The sequence below is a fragment of the Leptonychotes weddellii genome, chromosome 1 (assembly GCF_054177405.1).
Source record: "Leptonychotes weddellii isolate Sample4059 chromosome 1, ASM5417740v2, whole genome shotgun sequence".
Taxonomy (NCBI): Eukaryota; Metazoa; Chordata; class Mammalia; order Carnivora; family Phocidae; genus Leptonychotes; species Leptonychotes weddellii.
This window is the reverse complement of record NC_138369.1, coordinates 107,340,256-107,361,504: the sequence shown is the minus strand read 5'-3', so window position 1 is coordinate 107,361,504 and position 21,249 is coordinate 107,340,256. Positions and strand designations below refer to the sequence as shown.

General features: G+C 43.2%; 1 protein-coding gene and 2 long non-coding RNA genes across 4 annotated transcripts in view; 1 reads left to right on the top strand and 2 right to left on the bottom strand.

The window, feature by feature from the left end:
* SLC7A14 (solute carrier family 7 member 14) overlaps positions 1 to 21,249 on the top strand; it is a 105,343-nt gene that overhangs the window by 46,541 nt on the left and 37,553 nt on the right. The window contains exon 2 of the mRNA XM_006736338.3: positions 3,669 to 4,127. Within this exon, the coding sequence (XP_006736401.2) occupies positions 3,824 to 4,127 (304 nt within the window). The 5' untranslated portion in view covers positions 3,669 to 3,823. The remainder of the gene's footprint in view (positions 1 to 3,668; positions 4,128 to 21,249) is intronic.
* Positions 1,510 to 3,878, bottom strand: LOC145723215 (uncharacterized). The gene is made up of 2 exons (XR_014148113.1): positions 3,411 to 3,878; positions 1,510 to 2,830 (listed from the first exon to the last, which is right to left on the bottom strand). It is a non-coding gene; the product is annotated as an uncharacterized LOC145723215 (long non-coding RNA).
* Positions 6,453 to 14,878, bottom strand: LOC145723216 (uncharacterized). 2 transcript variants are annotated; one of them, XR_014148115.1, is made up of 3 exons: positions 14,397 to 14,878; positions 10,060 to 13,037; positions 6,453 to 9,951 (listed from the first exon to the last, which is right to left on the bottom strand). It is a non-coding gene; the product is annotated as an uncharacterized LOC145723216 (long non-coding RNA). The 2 variants fall into 2 exon arrangements; XR_014148116.1 differs by having other exon boundaries at positions 12,986 to 13,037.

Here is a 21,249-nt window from a genome sequence, read left to right as displayed (position 1 = left end):
GGTGGGAGCCAGGCAGCAGTGTTTCTGGAAGAACCCTGGGCAATTTTAGTGTGCGGTCAAGATGGAGAACCACTGCAAACGGGTCAGGAGATCAGAAAACCCTGTGATCTTCCCTCAGAAAGCCGACATTAAGGCTGCTTGCATTTACCACTGCCCTGCCCTGACACGGGCCCACTCTCCTCATTTCTGACACAGGTGACCTGTGAGGCTCTCCCTGGCCCTCCTGACAGTTGTCCCCCGCCCCCCTGTGTCCCCTGTCCTCGTGCACAGGCTGCTGTGTAACTGCTCTGGTGATGGTTCTCTGTTGGTTTGTCTGTCTCCTCAGCGGCGGGGCCACACCTCATGCACCTTTCTACTCCATCCTGGAACTAACTTATCATTAGGACATGATTCTGCGGTTAACTTCACGGCAGCTAAAATGAGCTTTGTAAAACATAAATCATACCATGTCACTCACTGTAATAAAACCCTCCAATGGCTTCTCACTGTGCTCAGAGAGACTCAAGCCCTGTCTTGGCTTGCAAGCCCTCTCAGGCTGACCCCGAGCACTTCAGGCAGGAGGGTCAGGAGGAGGGACATGAGCTCGCAAGCAGGTGTCCCAGGGCCAAGCGCTGGCGCTGTGGGCTCCTTGACTCTGGAGCAGTTACTGGACCTCTCCTGGCCTCATCTCCAAAGGCTGGTCTGTTGTGAGGATTAGATTAGCTGGCACACGTAAAGCTCTGACAGGCACTGGAGTCCTCCTCCTCACCCCGTCCCAGCTTCATTCCGTCCCAGGAACCGGTCGCACCCGCTCTCCCATTGGGACCTCTGTGCAGGAACGCTCTCTCCTGACACCTGGCACGACTGACTCCCGGTCACTCAGGGCCAATGCCAATGCCATGGCCTCATAGACCCTCTCTCACCCTTCAGCACCCCATTCTGTAGCCTTCGTGACCGGTGTTAGTTTGCTAGGGCTGCTATAACAAAGCAGTATTGCCTCCCAGTTCCAGAGGCTGGAAGTCTGTGATGAAGGTGCAGCGCGGTTGGTTCCGTCTGTGAGGAAGATGTGTGCTCTGTGGCTCTCTCCCAGTTTCTGGTGGTTTGCTGGCAATCCTTGGTGTTCCTTGGCCTTTAGATGCATCACCCTGGCCTCTGCTTTCATCTTCACACTTCATTCTCTCTGTGTCCAAATGTCCTCTTTTTATAAGGACACCAGTCATATTAGATTAAGTGCCCACCCTATTCCAGAAGACCTCATCTTGACTAATTACATCTGTAACAACTATTTCCAAATGAGGGCACATTCTGAGACACTGGGGATTAAGACTTCAACATACGAATTGGGGGGGGGGGTACAAAATTCAACATCTAACATACCCCTCATCCCTCCCTGGAATGATCAGGTTTTATTTATCATCCTGTGTATTGTATTATATTCTTTCTTCACTGAACATCATTGTTTATGTTGTCTGATTTTTCTGCAGTAGACACAGTATGGCTTTATAATAAGAAAAACAATAAAAGATAAGCTTTTTTAAAGATTTTATTTATTTATTTGACAGAGAGAGAGCACAAGCAGGGGGAGCGGCAGGCAGAGGCAGAGGGAGAGGGAGAAGGAGGCTCCCCCTGAGCAGGGAGCCCGATGCGGGGCTCGATCCCAGGACCCTGGGATCATGACCTGAGCCAAAGGCAGACATTTAACTGACTGAGCCACCCAGTCAGTGGTGGCTTTTAAGGAAAAAAGCAAAACCAAACCTTATTCCTTGCATTGTGATTTAGGTGTTCATCACCTCCCATTCTAGACTGAAACCTCCATGCGAGCAGGTAACATGTCCTTGCACCCCCAAGCCTAAGACCATGCCTGGTACATAAGAGATGCTCAGTATATGCTGGCTGAGTTGAAATTAAATAGGTATGTACATTAATTTCTCACAAGAGTTCAAGAGCTCAAGCAAAGCAATTGTTCTTGCAGCCTCCCTGGTATATATGTGACACATTTTCTCAATCTAGAAATCTTTAAAAAAAAGAAAAGGAAAAAGACTGCTGACACTCTAGGCTTTTCAATAACTCTGCCATATACAATGGCACTGTCCACCTGTACTGATATTTAAGGTGTTGTCGAGAAATAAAACACAGCATGAAGCAACACTGTCAAATCTAGGAGGAAATTAAACCAGTAGGTCCATCACCCAACCCCTGTGAACCAAACTGCCTCATTTCGCCTGATTCTTCTAATTAGGTTGTATTTGCAAAGCCTTTAGAAGCACCCAAGTGTTATATTAAGTGCTAAGTAGTATTAATTAATAATATTTGTAGATTACATGGGCTGGTACTTCTTGTAAATGTAAACGTCCTAGGCTTGTCAGCACAGTAGTTTGAATCAACGTTCAGCTGTACTTTAGAAGGTCTTTATAGAATTGTATAAAGCTTCTGGTTTCCAAAGAAAGTAGCTTCATATAATCTTGGCATTCTCTAACTTGTCAAAACTTTGGAAATCGTCTAATATAATAGTTCTCAGCTCTATCAAGCCCAACGCCTCTTTTCTGTAATAAAGGTTTTATTAGACCCTGAAGCAAAATGTATGAATAACCTACCTGTATATAACATACTTGAGTATGTAAACACTCAGGTGAGCACACAGGGAGCTGTCAGATGCTTTCACTGTATAAAGAATCACCGTCAGTGTGCTGGTTCCAAATGGCAGGCGCTCGTAGGTGTGCTGCATGGGAGATGCTGTACCATGGGTGGCGTTGAAAGGGGACCTTGAGTTTCTGAAGCAGTGAAAAATTCCTTTTTGGTTCCAAACTAAAGAATTTACAATCATCCTTCCATTTACTCTATAGTTGCCTTCCTGGAAAAGTCGATGTACTTGTATATTAAAAACCATCCCTGAAAATCCCATGTGTTTATACATAAAACAATTAGGTTTTAGGTTTAGATCATCATAAGAAGAATTTTCATCTACAAGAATGCCTGTGAGATCACTGAAAAATGGATGACACCATCCCACCCAGTTAGCATCTCTGGGGCTCACCCACCAAATGCCAGGAACACTTCCTCTTAATCTTTGAGAGCAAAAAAACACTCAAGACACTTTTCATTTTATTTAAGATCAAAGGTCCAAAACAACTCCATGGGGTGGGATTGTTCTTCTTAAAAGTCATAAATCTAATTTTGCATCTTTGTATTTAAAAAATGAGGGTGTTGTGTCCCCAAAGAATATGCCCAAAAGCCACAGACAAAGTCTTCCAAGAAGAAGAAACCAGGTAAGTCTTGGCAGACCCAGGCCAGGTGAGCATTTTCCATGTGCCAGGCATTGCCTTAAGCTCTTTTTAGACACTAATCTAATCTTCACATCAACACCAGGCAAAAGACTTTATTAACCCCATTATGCAGTTGAAACTGAAGCACAGAGAAGTGGGATAACTTACCCAAGGTCCCACAGCAGTAAGTGGCAGAGCCCTGACTCAGACCATCTTCTTCAGAACGACTCAGGGACACAGTGCAAACAACAGATTGTTATTTAAGACTGGAGGTGACACAAAGGGGGAAATGCAACCCTCCTGCATTGTGAGTACACAAGATAGACCTGTTCAACCAGTTCATTATATTGACCTCCCACCATGCCTCCAAGTGATCGTTTGTTCCTGCTTGATCTCATCGTCTTCTTTCTTGTGTTTTTCCTGCAGACATTCATGCCCAGGAGAAGGCTGCTTTGGGTCCCTTTGGACCTTTCCTAAAAAAGGAGATCCCTATTCACTAGATGAGTTCCAGAAGCATCCACTAAAGCTCCCATAGAACCTCTTCCATCAGTTGACCTTCACCGTAACCCCTATCACGCAGGATGAGTGGCTTTCTTGCCTCCCTGGACCCCCGGCGGGTGCAGTGGGGGGCCGCCTGGTATGCCATGCACTCCAGGATCTTGCGCACCAAACCAGTGGAGTCCATGCTGGAGGGAACTGGGACCACCACAGCCCATGGCACCAAGCTAGCTCAGGTGCTCACCACCATGGACCTCATCTCACTTGGCGTTGGCAGCTGTGTGGGCACAGGGATGTACGTGGTGTCTGGTCTGGTGGCCAAGGAAATGGCAGGACCTGGTGTCATTGTGTCCTTCATCATTGCAGCCGTTGCATCCATATTATCAGGTAAGTGTCTCAATACAGTCAAAGGCCTGTGGAAAGTCTGTTACTGCTCACCCGCTCCTCTAGAATATTTAGTGATGAAATATATGAAGTGTCAACAAAGGAGTCATCGCACTCTTTTCTTGCCTTGACTGCCAGGGAGTTCAAGACTCAACTGTAGTAGCTTCCTTTTTCTTTTTTCTTTGGTTTTTCGATACAAATAATTATTCTGGTGTCTGACCACCTCCCACCTTCTCATTCCCTGTCATGTCTTAATGGCTCCATTTTTATCATAACTCTCCCTTTTAAATGGAAGATAGGTTAATCCCTTTGTGGGAATACATATAATACATATGTATAATATATAATATTATATTATATACATAATATAATACATAAAGGCTAGGCAGAGTAGCAAAATGACAAGTCACTAAATCTGATATAATTGGGATTTGATGAGCCAAAAACTGGCATTGTGACCCCCAAGCAGAAGGAAACCAAGCTAGGAAATGTAAAGCCATCGTGAGAATCACAAAGCACCATCTGCCATAAGCACTTCAACAGATTGTATTCTACAGGGGTAGTTCAACCAGTGCTGTCTCTCTCCTTGGGAAAGAAGCATAAAACTCATTTTTTAAATAAGGTACCAGGAATTATATATTGATAATTTGTGAAACGACTCTCCTATTTTCCCTTTCCTCTTCCCTCGTTTTCTCTTGAGATGTGATCCACAGTATCTTCCCAGGAATAGGTCAATAGATAATAACTTGAAAAAGAAGGAAAAAGAACACATCCTGCTTCTTGAGCATTGTATTGCAAAAGGATGACATTTTGCTGGGTTTTTGGTGGCAGATCATGTGGGTCAGCTCGTGTCCTGACAGGGAACGTGATGGCTTCATCCAGTGCCTCAGAAGCAAGAATGCTAGCATATATCATATAGCAGGATTCCTGTGTACGAATGCACACTATCACAAGAAGAGTTCTACATGAATATTGTCTATCCAGACTAGCCTTCTTCCACGGGGGATGCACAGCCCAGGAACACACAACCAGAAAGTGCACCAGTTTATATTTGACATCTTTTTAACTTAATGAGGGAAGTAATTCCAGACTGATTTTATTTATCTCTTGTCAAGGTTTACTTCCCTGTTGGTTGTACAACTATCCATTTTCCTGAAGTCATCTCTAAGATGCATGAATAGCCTAATAATTGAGGTTCCTTCAGAAAAGAGGACTCTTTTCTTACAGATGAAAATACATTATTCACATGGATGAATTCTGTGGATACTTCAAAAGCTGTTAACCCGATTGCAATCATTTTCATGCTTATTGGCAAAGAAACTATTTGGAGGGAAGTGCCAGATTCTTACTCACTATAAATTTATAGATTGAGAAGTGTTAGCATATAGAACAAATTAGTGATAGTAGGACAAAAGACAGACATATAACCAGGGGTCCCACCGAAGGTATAGGGCAGACGGCTGAGTCCTGCGCAGTTAATGCAGATGGCCCAGTCTCCTCTGGATCCATTCTGTTATGGCCCTGTCCCCCTCTCCACAGTGAGTACTGCAAACAAATCACCCACATCTTATCCTTCACATTGCTACATTATATCTAGAAAGCAGAACAAGGCTCAGTTGCATTCTGGGAAGCTGTCCCCCTGCCAAGGTGCTCATGGCACTATATAACCCAGACTTTTCTGCTGCTTATATGGAGGACCCAAGACTGACCCAGCCAGTGCTGTGCTGGGACCAGCTTGCACCAGCTGCCAAGAGCCCTAATTGTGCACACCTTTCCCCAACTTTCCTTTGTTACCTTGAAATTGGCTATGGTAGGAGTATTTACACCACAAAAAATGGCAAATGCTCCAAACAGAGTTTGGTGTGTTGGTTGGTTGGTTTCAGAGAGTCCGTCGTTGAGCATTTACCAGGACACCACTGGCCCAGCTCTACTTGAAGGTCCTGGAACTGCCCAGTAACTGGTGCTTTCACCACTGCGCCAGGCACCAAAAGAAAACCCTACCTCTCTCTCAGTCAGGGACGCCTCCCTTCCACATGTGGCTTCATCCATACACTTCTCTACGCTCTGTGACCGAGGCCAGCCAGCATTCTCTGATAGCCCCCAGCCAGAGCCCAGGCCAAAGGTAGAGTATTTATAACGGAAGACTCCAACCAGGCCTCTCATTCTATGATCCTTTGTCACTGAATGAAGGGAAGGCCCCTCTGCTGTCTTTTTTCCACTCCCGTATCATCATCCCTGTAATTGCATCTCCTCTGACCAAATTCCCTCCACTTCTCCACTTCTCCATATCACGATAATCGAACTCTCTTGTATCTTCAGACTTTTTAATACATGTTCCTTTCTCCTTCTGGCCTTACCAAAACCTGGCTCAACCCTGAAGACACCATTGAAAATACCAAGAAAGTGCACTAGGGGGATAGACGTGAAGCCAAAAAGCGGGATGTTTGAAATTAATTGAGATTTCAGAAGGGGTACTGTAATCAGCGATGTTAAGGTTAGACTTGGAACCTGGCTCTGCCACTCAACCTGTGGCTGTGAGACCTTGAGCAAATTCCATAACTTCTCTAAGCCTCAGTTTCTCCACCTTGAAAGAGGTCATAATGATATCTCCTTCACAGAGTTGCTGTGAAGATCAGAGATGCCTGGGAGTGCTGCTGCAATGCCCGGAACATAGCACTACATAAGCGGTTATGATTACTGTGCGCCAAACCCTGTATTTGGAGCTTGTACATCAGCACATTTAAGACTCGTAACATCTCTGCGCCACGCCTGGGTGGTGCAGTCGGTTGAGCGTCAGACTCTTGGCTTTGGCTCAGGTCATGATCTCAGAGTCGTGAGATCGAGTCCCACGTCGTGTCGGGCTCCACCCTCCATGTGGAGTCTGCCTGAGAGTCTCTCCCTCTCCCTCTGCCCTTCCCACTGGTCCACTCTCTCTCTAAAATAAATAGATAAATCTTTAAAACAAAAAAAAGATTCATAATATCTCTTCAAGGTAGGTTTTATTATCTCCAGTTGTACATATAAGAAAACTGAAATTTTAATACCAGAACCTAGATTCAAATTTGTTATACCAACATCTGTCAACGCTGACTATGAATTTAAATTACTTGGGGAAGTTTTTTTTTCTAAAGAATGGTTTGGGGGAGAGAAGTCAGCTTTACTGAGTTATAATTACATACAGTAAAATGTATTCTTTTAAATATACAACTTTATGAGCTTGACCAACACATAAAATTTATGTAACCTCCACCACAATCAAGATACAGAAGAGTTCCATCAGCCCCAAATAATTCCTTCATGATACCTTTTGCAATTCTCCTCACCTCCACCCCCACCCCCTGGCAACCACTAATCTGTGTTCTGTCCCTCTACTTTTGCCCTTTCCAGAATGTTATATACGTGGAATCATTCAGTATATAATCTTTTGAGTTTGGTTTCTTTCACTTAGTATGATGCATTTAAGATTCATTCATATTGTATATATCAGTGGGTCGTTCCATTTTATTTTTGAGTAGTATCCCATTGCGTGGATATACTACAGTTTATTTATCCATTTAGTAGTTGAATGTTGAATTGAGTTGGTTCCAGTTTGGGGTCATTATAAATAAAGCCATTACAAATATTTATATACAGGTTTTTGTGTGAACACAAGTTGTCAGTTCTCTTGAGCAAATACCTAGGAGTGGAATTGTCAGACTGTGTGGTAAGTGTAGGTTTAACTTTATAATAAACTGCTAAACTCTTTTCCAAAGTGACTGTATTATTTTTCATTCCCACCAGCCATACCTGAGAATTCCAGTTGTTCTGTTCCTTGCTAGCCCTCAGAATTGTCAGGTGTTGCTTTTTGTTGTTGCTTTGTTTGTTTGCCATTTTAAAAGGTGTACAATGATATTTCAATGTGGTTTTCACTGTCATTTCCCTAATTGCTAATATTTTGAGCATCTTTTTATGTGTTTATTTGCCATCCATCTTCTTCGGTGAAGTGTTCAAATCTTTTGCCCATTCTTTAATTGGGTTCTTCATTTTCTTATTATTAACTTTTAAGATTTTCTTATATATTCTGGATATAGTTCCATTATTACATATGTGATTTTGTAAATATTTTCTCCCCTTTTGTGGCTCATCTTTTAGTTTTCTTTTAATTCCTGTATATTTCCTTTTTAAAATGTTGATGCCCAGGCTCTACCCCCAGGGATTCTCAGTTGGACTGGGGTCAAACCCAGGGAATGATATTTTTTTAAAAGCCTCAGAGGATTTGAGTGTGCAGCCAGGGTTAAGAACTACTCTATCATTGGGACCAAAACTTAACTCCTGCTTCAGCTATGACCTACAAAAAGAGAAAGCATATGTTAGGATATAAATTATTTGGCCAACAGATTCTTAAGAGATTTTCTTGGCCCTGTGGCATCATCCCCTGTGCCAGGCAAACTCGCTTATACCATGAAACAAATCTAAGAGAGAGAGCCACTTCCTCTACAATTTGACAAGAGCCAAATTTACAGGAACCTCCCAAGCTCCTCCTACCAGTCATGTCCCAACACCATACCACCCACAGCCCTATTGCAGGTGGAGGGAAACTTATCAGAGGAAGCAGTTTGTGCTATAAGCTTTACCCTCTGGCCATAAGGTTTCATCTCCTCTTTAATAGTTCAGCAGGCCACAACCAGATCCCATGCCCATACCAAACCTAAAAAACTCTTTGAATACACCAGATTAAATAGGGGAAATTGTTTTCCTTCCTGGTTCCCACCTACAACCATGTTGAGAGACTGAGGAACGGAAGCAGAATGGCTTCCAGAGGTTGCCTAATTCTGTTGACTCAGGAAGAAACACAGAGCAAAGCCACCATGCCAGTGACATCTGGCCACTCAAAGCCCTAAGAGCCTCCTAGGAACTTGAGTGAGGATGCCTGCTTTGACTTTTTTCCCTAAGTTTATTTCCAGTTCTCTTTTAATATTACCAAATTTGAACCTTAAATAGAATGTAGGTCTGAATGACTCCTAAGCTCATGCACACCCTACAATAACTCTTTAGGCCTGTATCTCAAATGGTTTTGGTAGGGATGAAGTGACAGTGTGCTTACAGGGCATCAGTCCCCAGTCTGATGCGCAATGCCAGTGAGTTTTATCATCTACTTACAAGAAATAGTTGACAAAAATCTAATAAGAATCGGTTCAGTAAAGATGTATTGTGTACCCACCATCTGCCAGTTCTGGGGCAGTACCAAAAACAAATAAGAAATTCTACTCTAAAGGACCCATTGCTTATGGATGGAGATGAACACCCAATCTGATGGGTAAGTGGGGCAACAATAGTAGTAATAACAGTAATAATAGCAGCAGCAGCTACCATTTATTGAGCACTTACTGTGTACCAAAAGTGTTCTAAGTGCTAACACATTGTTACTTAATCCTCACATCAACTCTATGCGATAAGTGGTGTCATTATCCTCACATTACAGATGAGAAAACAGAGGCTCGTGAAAAGTTTGGTAACTTGCTTAAGGTACCTGATTAAGAGGTGACAGAGCAGGGAATGGAGTGAAAGCAGTCTGACTCCAGAGTTCACATGGTAATCACTTCGCTCATCTGCTACTGTATTAACAGATTATGGTCAGATTCAATCCCACACAACAGAAAACCAAAAACAAGAGACAATTTCACTTCTTTCTTGTGTAGAAAGAATCTGGAGGGGGGTTGCTATTGTGATTCTGCAGTTCTGGGGACTCAGCCCTTAGTCTTTGTGCTCGACCATGGAGGATGCTCGGCTTCCCTCCTTAAGGTGACTTCAAGATCCAAGATGGCTGCTGGAGCTCCAGTCAGTGCATCTGAGTTCCAGAAGGCAAGAAAGAGAACAGAAAGTTGAGACAGGTCATTTCCCATATTTCTGTCCCCTTTTTAAGAAACTTTTTCATAAGTCCTTCTCTATAACTTACATGTAAGTTATCTCTATAGGTCCTTCTCTATAACTTACACTGGTTGAAACTGGAACACTTGGCCACAGCAAGTGAGGCTGTGAAGTGTAGTCTTCTGACTGGGTACATTGTCAACCCCAGTATTACAGAAGCTCTGCTAATGGGAAAGAAAAGGAAAACTGCCTGTCACTGCCACATCTATAGTGGGTGTACAACCCCTAAGCCCTCCAGCTTGCTGAGATCAAGTTGTTCTGGCATATTTAATAAAATTGGTTCTGATTCCCCATAATGTATAATTGGAAAATCTAGAGTCCCCCTCAATAACAATAGGGAATTGTGAGGCTTACCTTTTCCTAGTTCTGCCAACTCTGAGTCTCTGCTCCCATGGAGTCTCTGTCTCTATCTCTCTACAATGTCATCCCAGGCATTCTCCAAAGATATTGTCCCCTAACTAAAATGGTCCATCACGATCATTCACTAAACAAAGTGGGTTCTTGGAGGAGGGACTTGGGAACCAAACAGGAAGTCCTGCCCAAGAGGACAGGCCAAGAGATCAAGAGACACAATCAGATCCGTACTGTAGTAACACGGTGGGAAGAAAGTAGAGATGGAGATACTGGTGTTGCACATACTGTACAGAACAGACAAGAGATTATGAGCGGAGATCAGAAGGAAGCTTAGGATGGAGAGGGTGTGGGCAAGGGCGAGGGAGGATGTGGCAGAGGGATAAATGCCCTCTCTAACTGAGAAAAGGCAGAACAAATGAAAGTGTTTTTGAAATAATGTCATTAGAATAACGGATTTACAACACAGTTCTGGTGACAGAAAGTGAAAGTAGAAGCAGAAAACCCTAGAAAAGTGGACCGCCACAGAACACCACCATGGACAATAAACAAATCCACGTGTGCAGAACACCACAGGGAGGCTCCCACATAGCTCCTCTTTCCTATCCTCACCCACACGGTGGAGAGAAGAGTGACTTGATTTCTTCCCTCAAAAGATAGTCAGTGGTTAAAGTAACTTCCTGGGAGGGAGGCAGACAGTGGCAGGGCCAGAACTCTCACCTCAGAATGCAGGACTCCAAAGCTCACGCTCTTCCATTTAAGCAAGCTGCCTCTGAGATCTTTGAAGCCAAGCATCTAAAAGGCAATATGGGCCATCAGGCCGAGTAGCATTTTTCTTGGCATTCTTAGTTTATGCTTTGGCACTAGGGTTTCTAATTTGTATTTCCTGCCACCCTCATTTGCCCTTTGGCATCTTCTAATCCATCATCAGGTGAGACCATGGGAGCTGAAACCCTGGGGGTGTGGTGAGGGGAGCAGCGCTCTGTCAAGCAGATGCCTTTCCCACAGGCGGGGCTCCCAAACCTCCTCCCTGGGCTGGATCTTCACAAAGCCTAAGCAGAATCTCCCCATTGCAGTATTCATCTCGGGTTGGATTTTCATGACCAAGGAAGATTTCTAAAGATTCTGTCTATTTAGAGAATCTGCTGAGTTCCCTTGTTTTGTTTTTCAGAACAGACCATTTTCCCCTCCTCAAACTGAAGCCAGACTAGAGAGATGGACACAGGAGGGTTGGCCTTTTTGCATCGCTGGTCATTCTCAGTGATCTAGGATCACTCATTCATTCCACAAGCTTGCATCTCTTTGTTGGCCCAAAGGTATCTGAGTGCTGCTCTTAACCATAATGGTGGTGGGAGAGGCAAAACACTGAAAGAGTACAGAGGAAATGCAAAGATGAACAGATGCATGCCAGTCTCAAGTCTCTGGAAAACTGGCTCTCCAAAATATTGTCCAAGCTCACAGCTCTTTGTCAAAATATTAATAATGATAGCAGCTACCCTCAATGTTTGTAAAGTCTCTAAGACATAACTTAATAAGCACTTGGTAATTGTTAGTCATTATTATTATTGTTGTTTTTATTATTATTAATTATTATAATTATTATTAATCCAATACTGTGCCTCAGGCACTGTGCATTTAATGCTCTCAACCTCCCTACTGGGTGACTATTAGTGTCCGCATTTTATTAATCATAACAGCTAAACCACTGGGGACTTCTGATGTGCCTGGCACTAGCTGCACACAGCTGCATAATACTCCCAGCAAATCCTACAAAATAAGTGCCATTGTGTATTTATTTTGCAGATGACAAAACTCAGGGTCAGAGAAGTAAGGTGACTTATCCAGGCCCTTAAGGCAAGCAGCGGCCAAGGTTGAATCTAACTTTGATTCTGCCTGGCTCCAGAGGCTATTACCCCTAAACTGCCTCATGCAGACACATGCCTCCAAACTTAAGAACTTACCAAAGAGAATCACGCGTATCAAGAAACGCTTCACTCTTATTGGGGTTTCAAAAGAGCAGGTAGCTCACCCTATTCTATTGATGAGTTGAGCACTTTTCTAGATCATAACTTCTGTAACCCAGGTCATGAAAATGCTTTCTAAGCTCAGTGTCTTTCTGTCACCTGTCAGCAGTGAGAAGGGTGTTGTGAAGTTCATGTAAGTCTTCTATATAGAGCTGGATTGACAGCCCTGTAGGAAGGATGTCAGTTACCAGTTCAGAGAAGGTGAGCTCATTTTAATAAAACTTTACAAGTCACTTAAATTGCTGATTCTGAAATGAGCTTCCTCCAGCAAACCAAGGAGAACCTGGGCTCCTTTGACATCTTCTACAGCACCTGGTAGAGTGGACGGTGCATGCCAAGAGCAGCTAGTGTGGTGTGGGAGGGACCGGCTACCTGCTCTGGGCTCAGCATCATGGCAGATGTGCTGCAGAATGCAGGAAAGAACTCTGAACATCCGTGCAAAGAAACCAGACAGGCACATGTTGAAATCATCTTGAGCACTGCAAGAGACCACAGGGTCTGGGACAGAAGTCAGGACACCTGAACCCTCGTTCCAGTTCTGTTCTTCAGCAGCTCAGGACACTTAGGCAAGTCACTCACCTCTTGACTTCAGTTTCCTTCTCTGCAAAATGAACAGTTCAGATTCGATTGCCTGTAGGAGGGTAAGAAAAGAACCCAGGGAGGGGAAAGATTTGTATAGAAAGGTCCAATGTCTCAACATTACACACGCGCGCGCACACACACACACACACTTTCCAACCCCAGGTAGCATCCTGGCGCCAGATGGGGTTAGCCCTTTGGAATGGATCCACCTCACTGCAAGCCCTGCTCTGCTATTTACAATGGTTATTGAGGGTATTGAGCCCTCGGCACAGCTGGGAGGTGGCAGAGGCCCCAGGCTATCACTGCCACCTGTGAGCAGCCTCGCCCCTGTGCATATTGCTCTCCTTCTCATAGCCATACAAACGTGACCATTCTCTGGGTGTGTTCTGTCAAGTGGGAAAGATTGGGAAGTCCCAATAGCCTGTCTAGATCTTGGATTCATCATCTGTAAATGGAAATAATAACAGTTTTGCATCATAAGCATCTCATGAAGAGTGTGTATGTCAAGTGCTTAGGATAGCCAGTGCACATGGCAAATGCTCAGTATCTTTTCCTCGTGTTCTTATCACCACTGCCATACAATTGGCCAGGTCTCCAACCTAAGGAGGCTCTATTTGTTCTTAATGCAAATGAGCTTCCATGTCTCAGATTCTAAAGCCCCTTGGTGCATACCTAGCAAAAGACCCAGCAGGCCTGCCTCCTATCCACCCTTTTGCCAGGTGAACTTTGCACAAAGAACATTCTTTTAGATCTGAAGGTATTTTCCCCAAGAGGAATTCTCATCTCTGCCAGGATAGCCCCCTTCAAAACGATTGTGCTTCAAAACGTGCAAGGAGGCTACACCTCAGAAAACAAGTAAATGAATACATATAACTACAAATATTGGTAAGTGCTGTAAGGAAATTAAACAGGCTCCCATGACAAAGTACTCCTTCTGAAGAAGTGATATTTAAGCAGCCTCAACTCTGTACACTGAAAAAAGTACTCAAAATGAGTAAGGCATGACCGCCACGAGATAAAAGCCCTGAAGAGGAGTGACGCCAGGCATCAACCCTCGCCCTAGGGGAGCCTGGTATGAAGCCGACTTTGTGCGTGGAGGCTCAGGAGCTTTGCATGTGCCCAGCATCCGCTCTGAACACTCAGTGCCCCTCCTCATGGTGTCCTCCCTGCACATTAGCCCTGTTTGGGAAAAAGTTGAGATGGCACCCCTCTTTTATGAGGGGTGTCTCATGTCTCTAGGAAGGTCCTCCACCAAAAACAGATCCAGGCCCATGAGAGAGTCACTGTGTCTCACGCTCCCGGGCATCTGCTGGGAAGGCAGCCCATCCCAGTGGAAACCAGACCCACCTGCTCATCAGATGGGCTGAGGAGCCACGTAAGGGTTGGAATGTGCTCTCTTAGCACTCACCTTTAACCCCAGCCACAAAATTCTCAGGGCAGGGAGGGATGGCTTGGTCCCCTCACAGAAGCTTCTTAGGTCTGTCCTTGTTGGCACCCCTTTCATCGGCTTTAGAAATGGGGGCACTGCCTCCTCCTAGAGAGGGGTGAGCTGAAAAATATCTGGGTGCACGAGAATGGCCAGCTGTCACTTTACTCCTGTTCTGTCCTCTCTGCACAAAGCCTTCCTAGGCCAATTGTCAGAGTCATCTGAACAAGGGGCTGGAGGCCCCCTGAAGAAAGGTTGAGCAAGAAAACGGGAAATTTCTCTCCATCCTCACAATTTCTAACTGGACCTGCAGAAGAGAACATATGTTTCCAGATTAAAGATTTAAAACCTAAGAAGGAACTTTTCCAGGTTCTGATTTAGAAGTGAATTGGGCACACATAGGGTTTGGTCTAGACTCCAGATGATTTCTGATATCCCTGCCAATGCTGAGCATCTAAAACCATCTGCCAACAATTCTTGCTTCCAACCCCTTTGGTCCCACCCGCAAGGCAGAGGCTCCTGCATAAACACTCGGGAGGCTACTGCTAAGAAAATCTGTGGGATTCCCTTTCTTCCTCTGTACTAATCGCCATGGCTCCCACTGGAGGAGTGCCCACTGCATGTCAGAACATGCATTCCTTTACAGACCCATAGCAACCCCCCAGTAGGGATCACTATCGCCACTTTCCAGATGGGGAAACTAACACTGAGTTAATTGGATGCCTTACTCAAGGCCATAGTTAGTACTAATTGTAGTTGTCATTTAGTAAACACTTGCTGTGTGCCAGGCACTGGGCAAAGTGATCTGTGTGCAATATCTCAGTTAGTTGTCACGACCACACTCTAGACCTCTCTCCAGAGGCTGGGTGGCTCCTATAACACTCACTGCTTCTCCTAAAGCAGAGACGGGCTGCTGATGGTGGCCTCAGCATTTGCAAACAGCTGACCTGAGCATGAGATGAGAAACCACGTACAATGGGCCTAGCATAGGTGAATGCCAAAAAAAAGGCGCTTTTCTCTTTTGTAACATCTTTGTCCTTCCGAGACTGTCTTTGACATTGACCTGAGGTCGCCTACATACAAATGTTAGGAGCAGAGAAAAGGGCAGCCCCAGCCCACCTGCCACCACAGCAATGAAGAGGGACCAATCCAGGTCAAATAGGCTCCGGGAACAACTAACCCTGTGGGTCATTTAGTTGAAAGCAACCGCATGAGCATTATTATTATTACCATCTTCATCATCTGATAAAGCAATAAAATAAACTAGCGTACACTATTGATGATATTAACGATAGCATGACCAAACGATATAATACTCTAATTCATCATGCTATGGAAATTGTACCTCTGACAAGCTCTAAAATATTTTCACAGAAGGAGATCTAGAGAAGAAAGTAAACAGATAGTCTGGTCACATTTAATCAGTAAATTATTAAACTTCCTTGACCTGCCTCAAGGGTCACTTCTCTGACTATAAAAACATCTTCCTTCCTTCCCATGTATGTGTTGATAAATCAGTGTTCTGGTTTGGGGACCTTGCAAGCTCTCTGTTCCCTACTCAAATTTAATTGGAGTCCTGTCAGGTTTAGTAACGAATAGTGTCACACACACACCCTGATTGTTGATGCTGCCCATCCCCTAAACACAGGCTCTTACTCTCCACCTGGGGCCTGCTTTGGCAGAAAAATTATAAGTCTCTTCTTAGATGCAAAGAAACGGGCGTTGTCAGACAAATTGCTTTTCTTCCAGACGCATTTATTAAAATTGCCTAGGCTTCACTGACATGTGATGGAGTGACAAAGGTTACTCAGGTAGATGAGACAGGAGCAGGGAAGGGAGAGGGAGAGAGAGCCTGATGGATTCCTCCTGGGGAAAGAAATGCACAATTTTCTTGGCTAATCAAGAACATTGGGAAGAGGACATGGGTGCAAGATGGCAGGTTCCCACATGCCAGGGGGCTGAATAGAGGTTTCTGAGCAGTTATTTTGAACATACTATATCTATCAGTGATTCTCAGTCATGAAGTCAGTTAGTCCTGAGAGCCAATTACCTGCCATCTCCCAGATACAGGATGGAATCAGCCATTGGACTGAACCAGTGTCCCACCAAACAAGTCTCTAAGAAAGTCCTCACCAAATAGCATTTTGTTGAGATGGTTGTTACTATTTCCTTCTCATTTTGTTAGTTTTCTTAAAACATCTTTTTTCTGTTTATAAATTAAAATTAAAAGTGATTCTGCATTCCTTGGCTAACCATCAAGTGACTGGAGAGGGAGAGATATATTGATTCCAAAAGTATAACTGCATAGCTGGAGAAAATCAATATGAAGTGCAATGTTGGGGTACAGATGGCCATCATGAGTGACTGCCTGCTGCAGACCATCGGGTGGAAGTTTCCCAATGTAGTTGTTCAGAGATGGCAAGTCCAGATCTGAGAAGGATTTCTCCACTCAAGAATATATTCCCCGGGCACTTGGGTGGCTCAGTCATTAAGCGTCTGCCTTCAGCTCAGGTCATGATACAAGGGTCTTCAGATTGAGCCCCGCATCAGGATCCTGTTCAGCAGGAAGCCTGCTTCTCCCTCCCCCACTCCCACCACACTTGCATTCTCTCTCTCTCTAAAATAAAATAAAATCTTTAAAAAAAAAACTGGTGTCACTTAAAAGAAATTAGGAAGTCAGGAGTTATTGTAGAAAGTTGGTATGTTAGTTGATAGATAGGTTAGGAAATTAGTCAGTAAGTTAAACTACATGTTAATGGAAAAACCTCTATCTAAGTAGAGTAATTGGCATTTAAGTGTGAATAACCTCTAGATTTACTCTTTCCAGGTGAAAGTACACTTTTAAAAAGTACTTGTATATCTAATGGCTTTCTTTAGTGGAATGTGAAGGGAAATATTTTGCTTTTGCTTTTTCTTTAAAGATTTTATTTATTTATTTGACAGAGAGAGACACAGAGAGAGAGGGAACACAAGCAAGGGGAATGGGAGAGGGAGAAGCAGGCTTCCCGCGGAGCAAGGAGCCCGATGCGGGGCTCAATCCGAAGACCCTTGTATCATGCCCTGAGCTGAAGGCAGACGCTTAACAACTGAGTCACCCAGGTGCCCGGGAAATATATTTCTTGAGTGGAGAAATCCTTCTCTTTCACCTACTTCCAGGTGGATCTTTCTCTTTTACATCCTCTTAGGATGGAGGAGATGGTTCTAAGAGAGTAAAAGAGAGCCAGAGCAGGCTGTGAGTGGTGGGATGCACAAATAGTGATTATTTTGACTATCAGAGGCACCATACTGGGCACAGTTTGGAAAGTTCAACATCATACATGGGCTCTCTGCGAGTAGTTAATGTAAGGCTGGCTGATTATACCTATTTGTGATAGAACCACAGACTTTCTGAGTTCAGGAAAGAAATTCACAGTGAAAAGGACCAAATTTCTCTGAACTCCAAATCATACTTAATTTAGGGTATGCAAGAGGAGATCATTAGGGAATATTTCAAATATGGAATCCCCTTGGTATCTTATCCCAACCCGCTTTTCAATGTGTAAATCCTAAGTTTGACTGCTCTTTAGGCTGGCAGTTTGTCAATTTAACCAAAAACAGTCCTGGGTATAAAATAAAACAAAACACTAGGGATGTGACAAAATGAAAAGAAAGGTATGTTTACAATATACTTAAAGAGTGGAAAATTTGAAAAGGATATCTGACTTGCAGGCTATGAGAAATCACTCTATTCCCTCTTGTTCTGCTCAAATGAATCCTCTGTATTTGTTGAGGATCTGGACTTGCCATCTCTGAACAGCTACATTTGGAAACTTCCACCCGATGGTCTGCAGCAGGCAGTCACTCATGATGACCATCTGTACCCCAACATTGCACTTCATATTGATTTTCTCCAGCTATGCAGTTATACTTTTGGAATCAATATATCTCTCCCTCTCCAGTCACTTGATGGTTAGCCAAGGAATGCAGAATCACTTTGATAATAGCATAAGGCAAATATGAGTAGGAAGATAACCCCAGGGGAAGAAATTTTTTAATGCATTACTAACTTGAATAGAGAACATTTATAAATTTTTCTCTCATTTAGAATAGTGATTCTCCACCCTAGTACACCGAATCAACTTTAGGTAATAAAAACTTTGAAATTCTTCCTTTGCTACCCTAAAATGCAAACTAGAGATAATGCTACCTTCCTACACAGTTAATTTTCTTTTTTTTTATAGTTATTAAAATTATATTTTATTTTTTTAAGTTTTTATTTAAATTCCAGTTAGTTAACATACAGTGTAGGGGCACCTGGGTGGCTCAGTCAGTTAAGCATCTGCCTTAGGCTCAGGTCATGATCCTGGGGTCCTGGGATCGAGGCCCACATCAGGCTCCCTGCTCAGCAGGGAGTCTGCTTCTCCCTCTCCCACTTGCCTGCCTCTCCCCCTGCTTGTTCATTCTCTCTCTCTCTGTCAAATAAATAAATAAAATCTTAAAAAAAAAAAACATACAGTGTAATATTAGTTTCACGTATACAACATAGTAATTCAACACTTCCATAAAACACCCAGTGCTCATCACAGCAAGTGTACTCCTTAATACCCATCACCTATTTAACCCAACCCTCCATCCAACTCCCCTCTGCTAACCCTCAGTTTATTTTCTATAGAAAAGAGTCTGTTTCTTGGTTTGCCTCTCTTTTTTTTCCCCTTTGCTGATTTGTTTTGTTTCTTGAATTCCACATGTGAGTGAAATCATATGGTATTTGTCTTTCTCTAACTGACTTATTTTGCTTAGCATCATACTCTCTAGCTCCATCTATGTCATTGCAAATGGTAAGATTTCATTCTTTTTTATGACTGAGAAATATTCTTCCTTGTCCATTCATCAGTCAGTGGACTCTTGGACTGTTTCCACAATGTGGCTATTGTAGATAATGCTGCTATAAACATTAGGTTGCATGTATCCCTTTGAATTAGTATTCTTGCATTCTTTGAGTAAATACCTAGCAGTGCAATTGCTGGATCATAGGGTAGTTCTATTTTTAACTTTTTGAGGAAACCTCTACTGTCTTCCAGAGCTACACACTTAATTTTTTAAAAGTCAATATGCCCTGAGTATGGAAGATAAAAAGAAAAGTCACTTCTAGTAAAAATAATATTTCAATGTGTGGAAGCCGGGGCATAAGAACAATAAGAGAGGTAATGAAGTCCTCAGAAGTCTGCTGTCATTTACAGAATCACTATAAATGCAAACTCACACAGGTGTGCTGTTTGATGTTCAGAGACCATGAGTCATGTTGCTCTTGATGATATGGTTTTCCAAAATAATGGTCAAATCTTGGTAAATTCCAAACAAAACAAATTACAACTGTCCCTCAATTTACCCAGTTGTTGCAGCCCTAGAAAATTCAATGTATATGAAATCATGAAAAAAATGTGTTAATATATAAAGTGGGGATAGATTCAGGATCAGGAATTATAAACAGGTTTTTATAATTTATAAACCTGTTTTTATAAACACATCCATTTTGACCCATAGGAGTTATGGAACACACAGGACAATGCCTCTTTCTGTGGGACACTCCCACACTGTAGAATGTCTAACAGCTCACAGGTTCCTACGCACTTAATGCTTCAGGTGCCCACAATCCTCATGAGAACAATGGACACCCTCACAGATTTCCGAAATTCCCCCTAGGCAGCAGTACCACTTTTGCTGAGAACTACTGGTTTGCAGTATTTTCTCCAGGGCTGCCCCCACTGACTCAAATGACTGAAAGTTGATTCTGTGAAACCAAAGAATGATAGCACTAGAAGGGACCCTAAAGTTTATCTATCTGGCCCCCTCCCTTTACCCATGTTAGGAAAGTAACTTGCCCTTAGACACTCAGTTATTACATGACCTAGAATAAAAACCATGGTTTCCCTTTCTTTGGTTTTTTTTTCTTATTGAAATTAGAAAGATACCTTTGAATATGTCTCTCTTACACACCAGATATTTGAAAAGTTGAGTGATTGACAACATTTTCTGGTTTTTTTCAGGACATTTGGGGTTGAAATCACTCTTCACCACTGAGCTTCAGTGCCAGGGTGGATACTCTCTAGTGCCCACTAAAAGCCTGGATTCTTGCATGCAAATAAATCAGAAAGATGCAAAAATAAAATCCTTTACAAAGTGTCCAAAAGAATGGTCTCTAGGAGCAGAAATTGTCTTACCCGGTTAGTGTCTAATTGATTTTCCCACTATTCTTCCCAAACTCCAGCTATCAGCATCCAAGCAGGACCTTGGGAACTAAATGACTGACTTCATATGCTCCTGCACCGTGCCCAGCTCAGGGCCTCTGTCTCTGCCTCAGGACAGCAATGCACTTGTTCCTTCACAAGACCTAAGGAAGACTTGGCTATTTGCCAATTACCCTTGGCAAGTGGGTTCTGATGCTGAATTGGGTATTTTTACATCTAGTTTGGCAGATCAAATATTAAGGAGAGAACCACTGATTGCCCAAACTTCATAATACCGGCTCTCCAAATTAAATTTACAATCAAATTTAATGTCAATTTCAAAAGCATTGGTAGAGAAACTTCAATTTACAAGACTTGTGCATTATTAGGAGTAAAGACGGTGAAGAGAAGAAACTCATAGGATATAAGAATTATTGGGTAAAGCTGTGGATCCTACATCAAAGAGTAGAATTAGGATTGCCTCCTAATCCCTTCCTGACACCATACTAAAAGGGCAGCTTAATGTGTATCTGCAAACCCAACTCTCTTCAGGAGATGAGAGCACAAAAGTCCTTCAAGCATTCAAGAAAACACTATCAGGTCCTCATACTCGGTGCTTATACACTCTA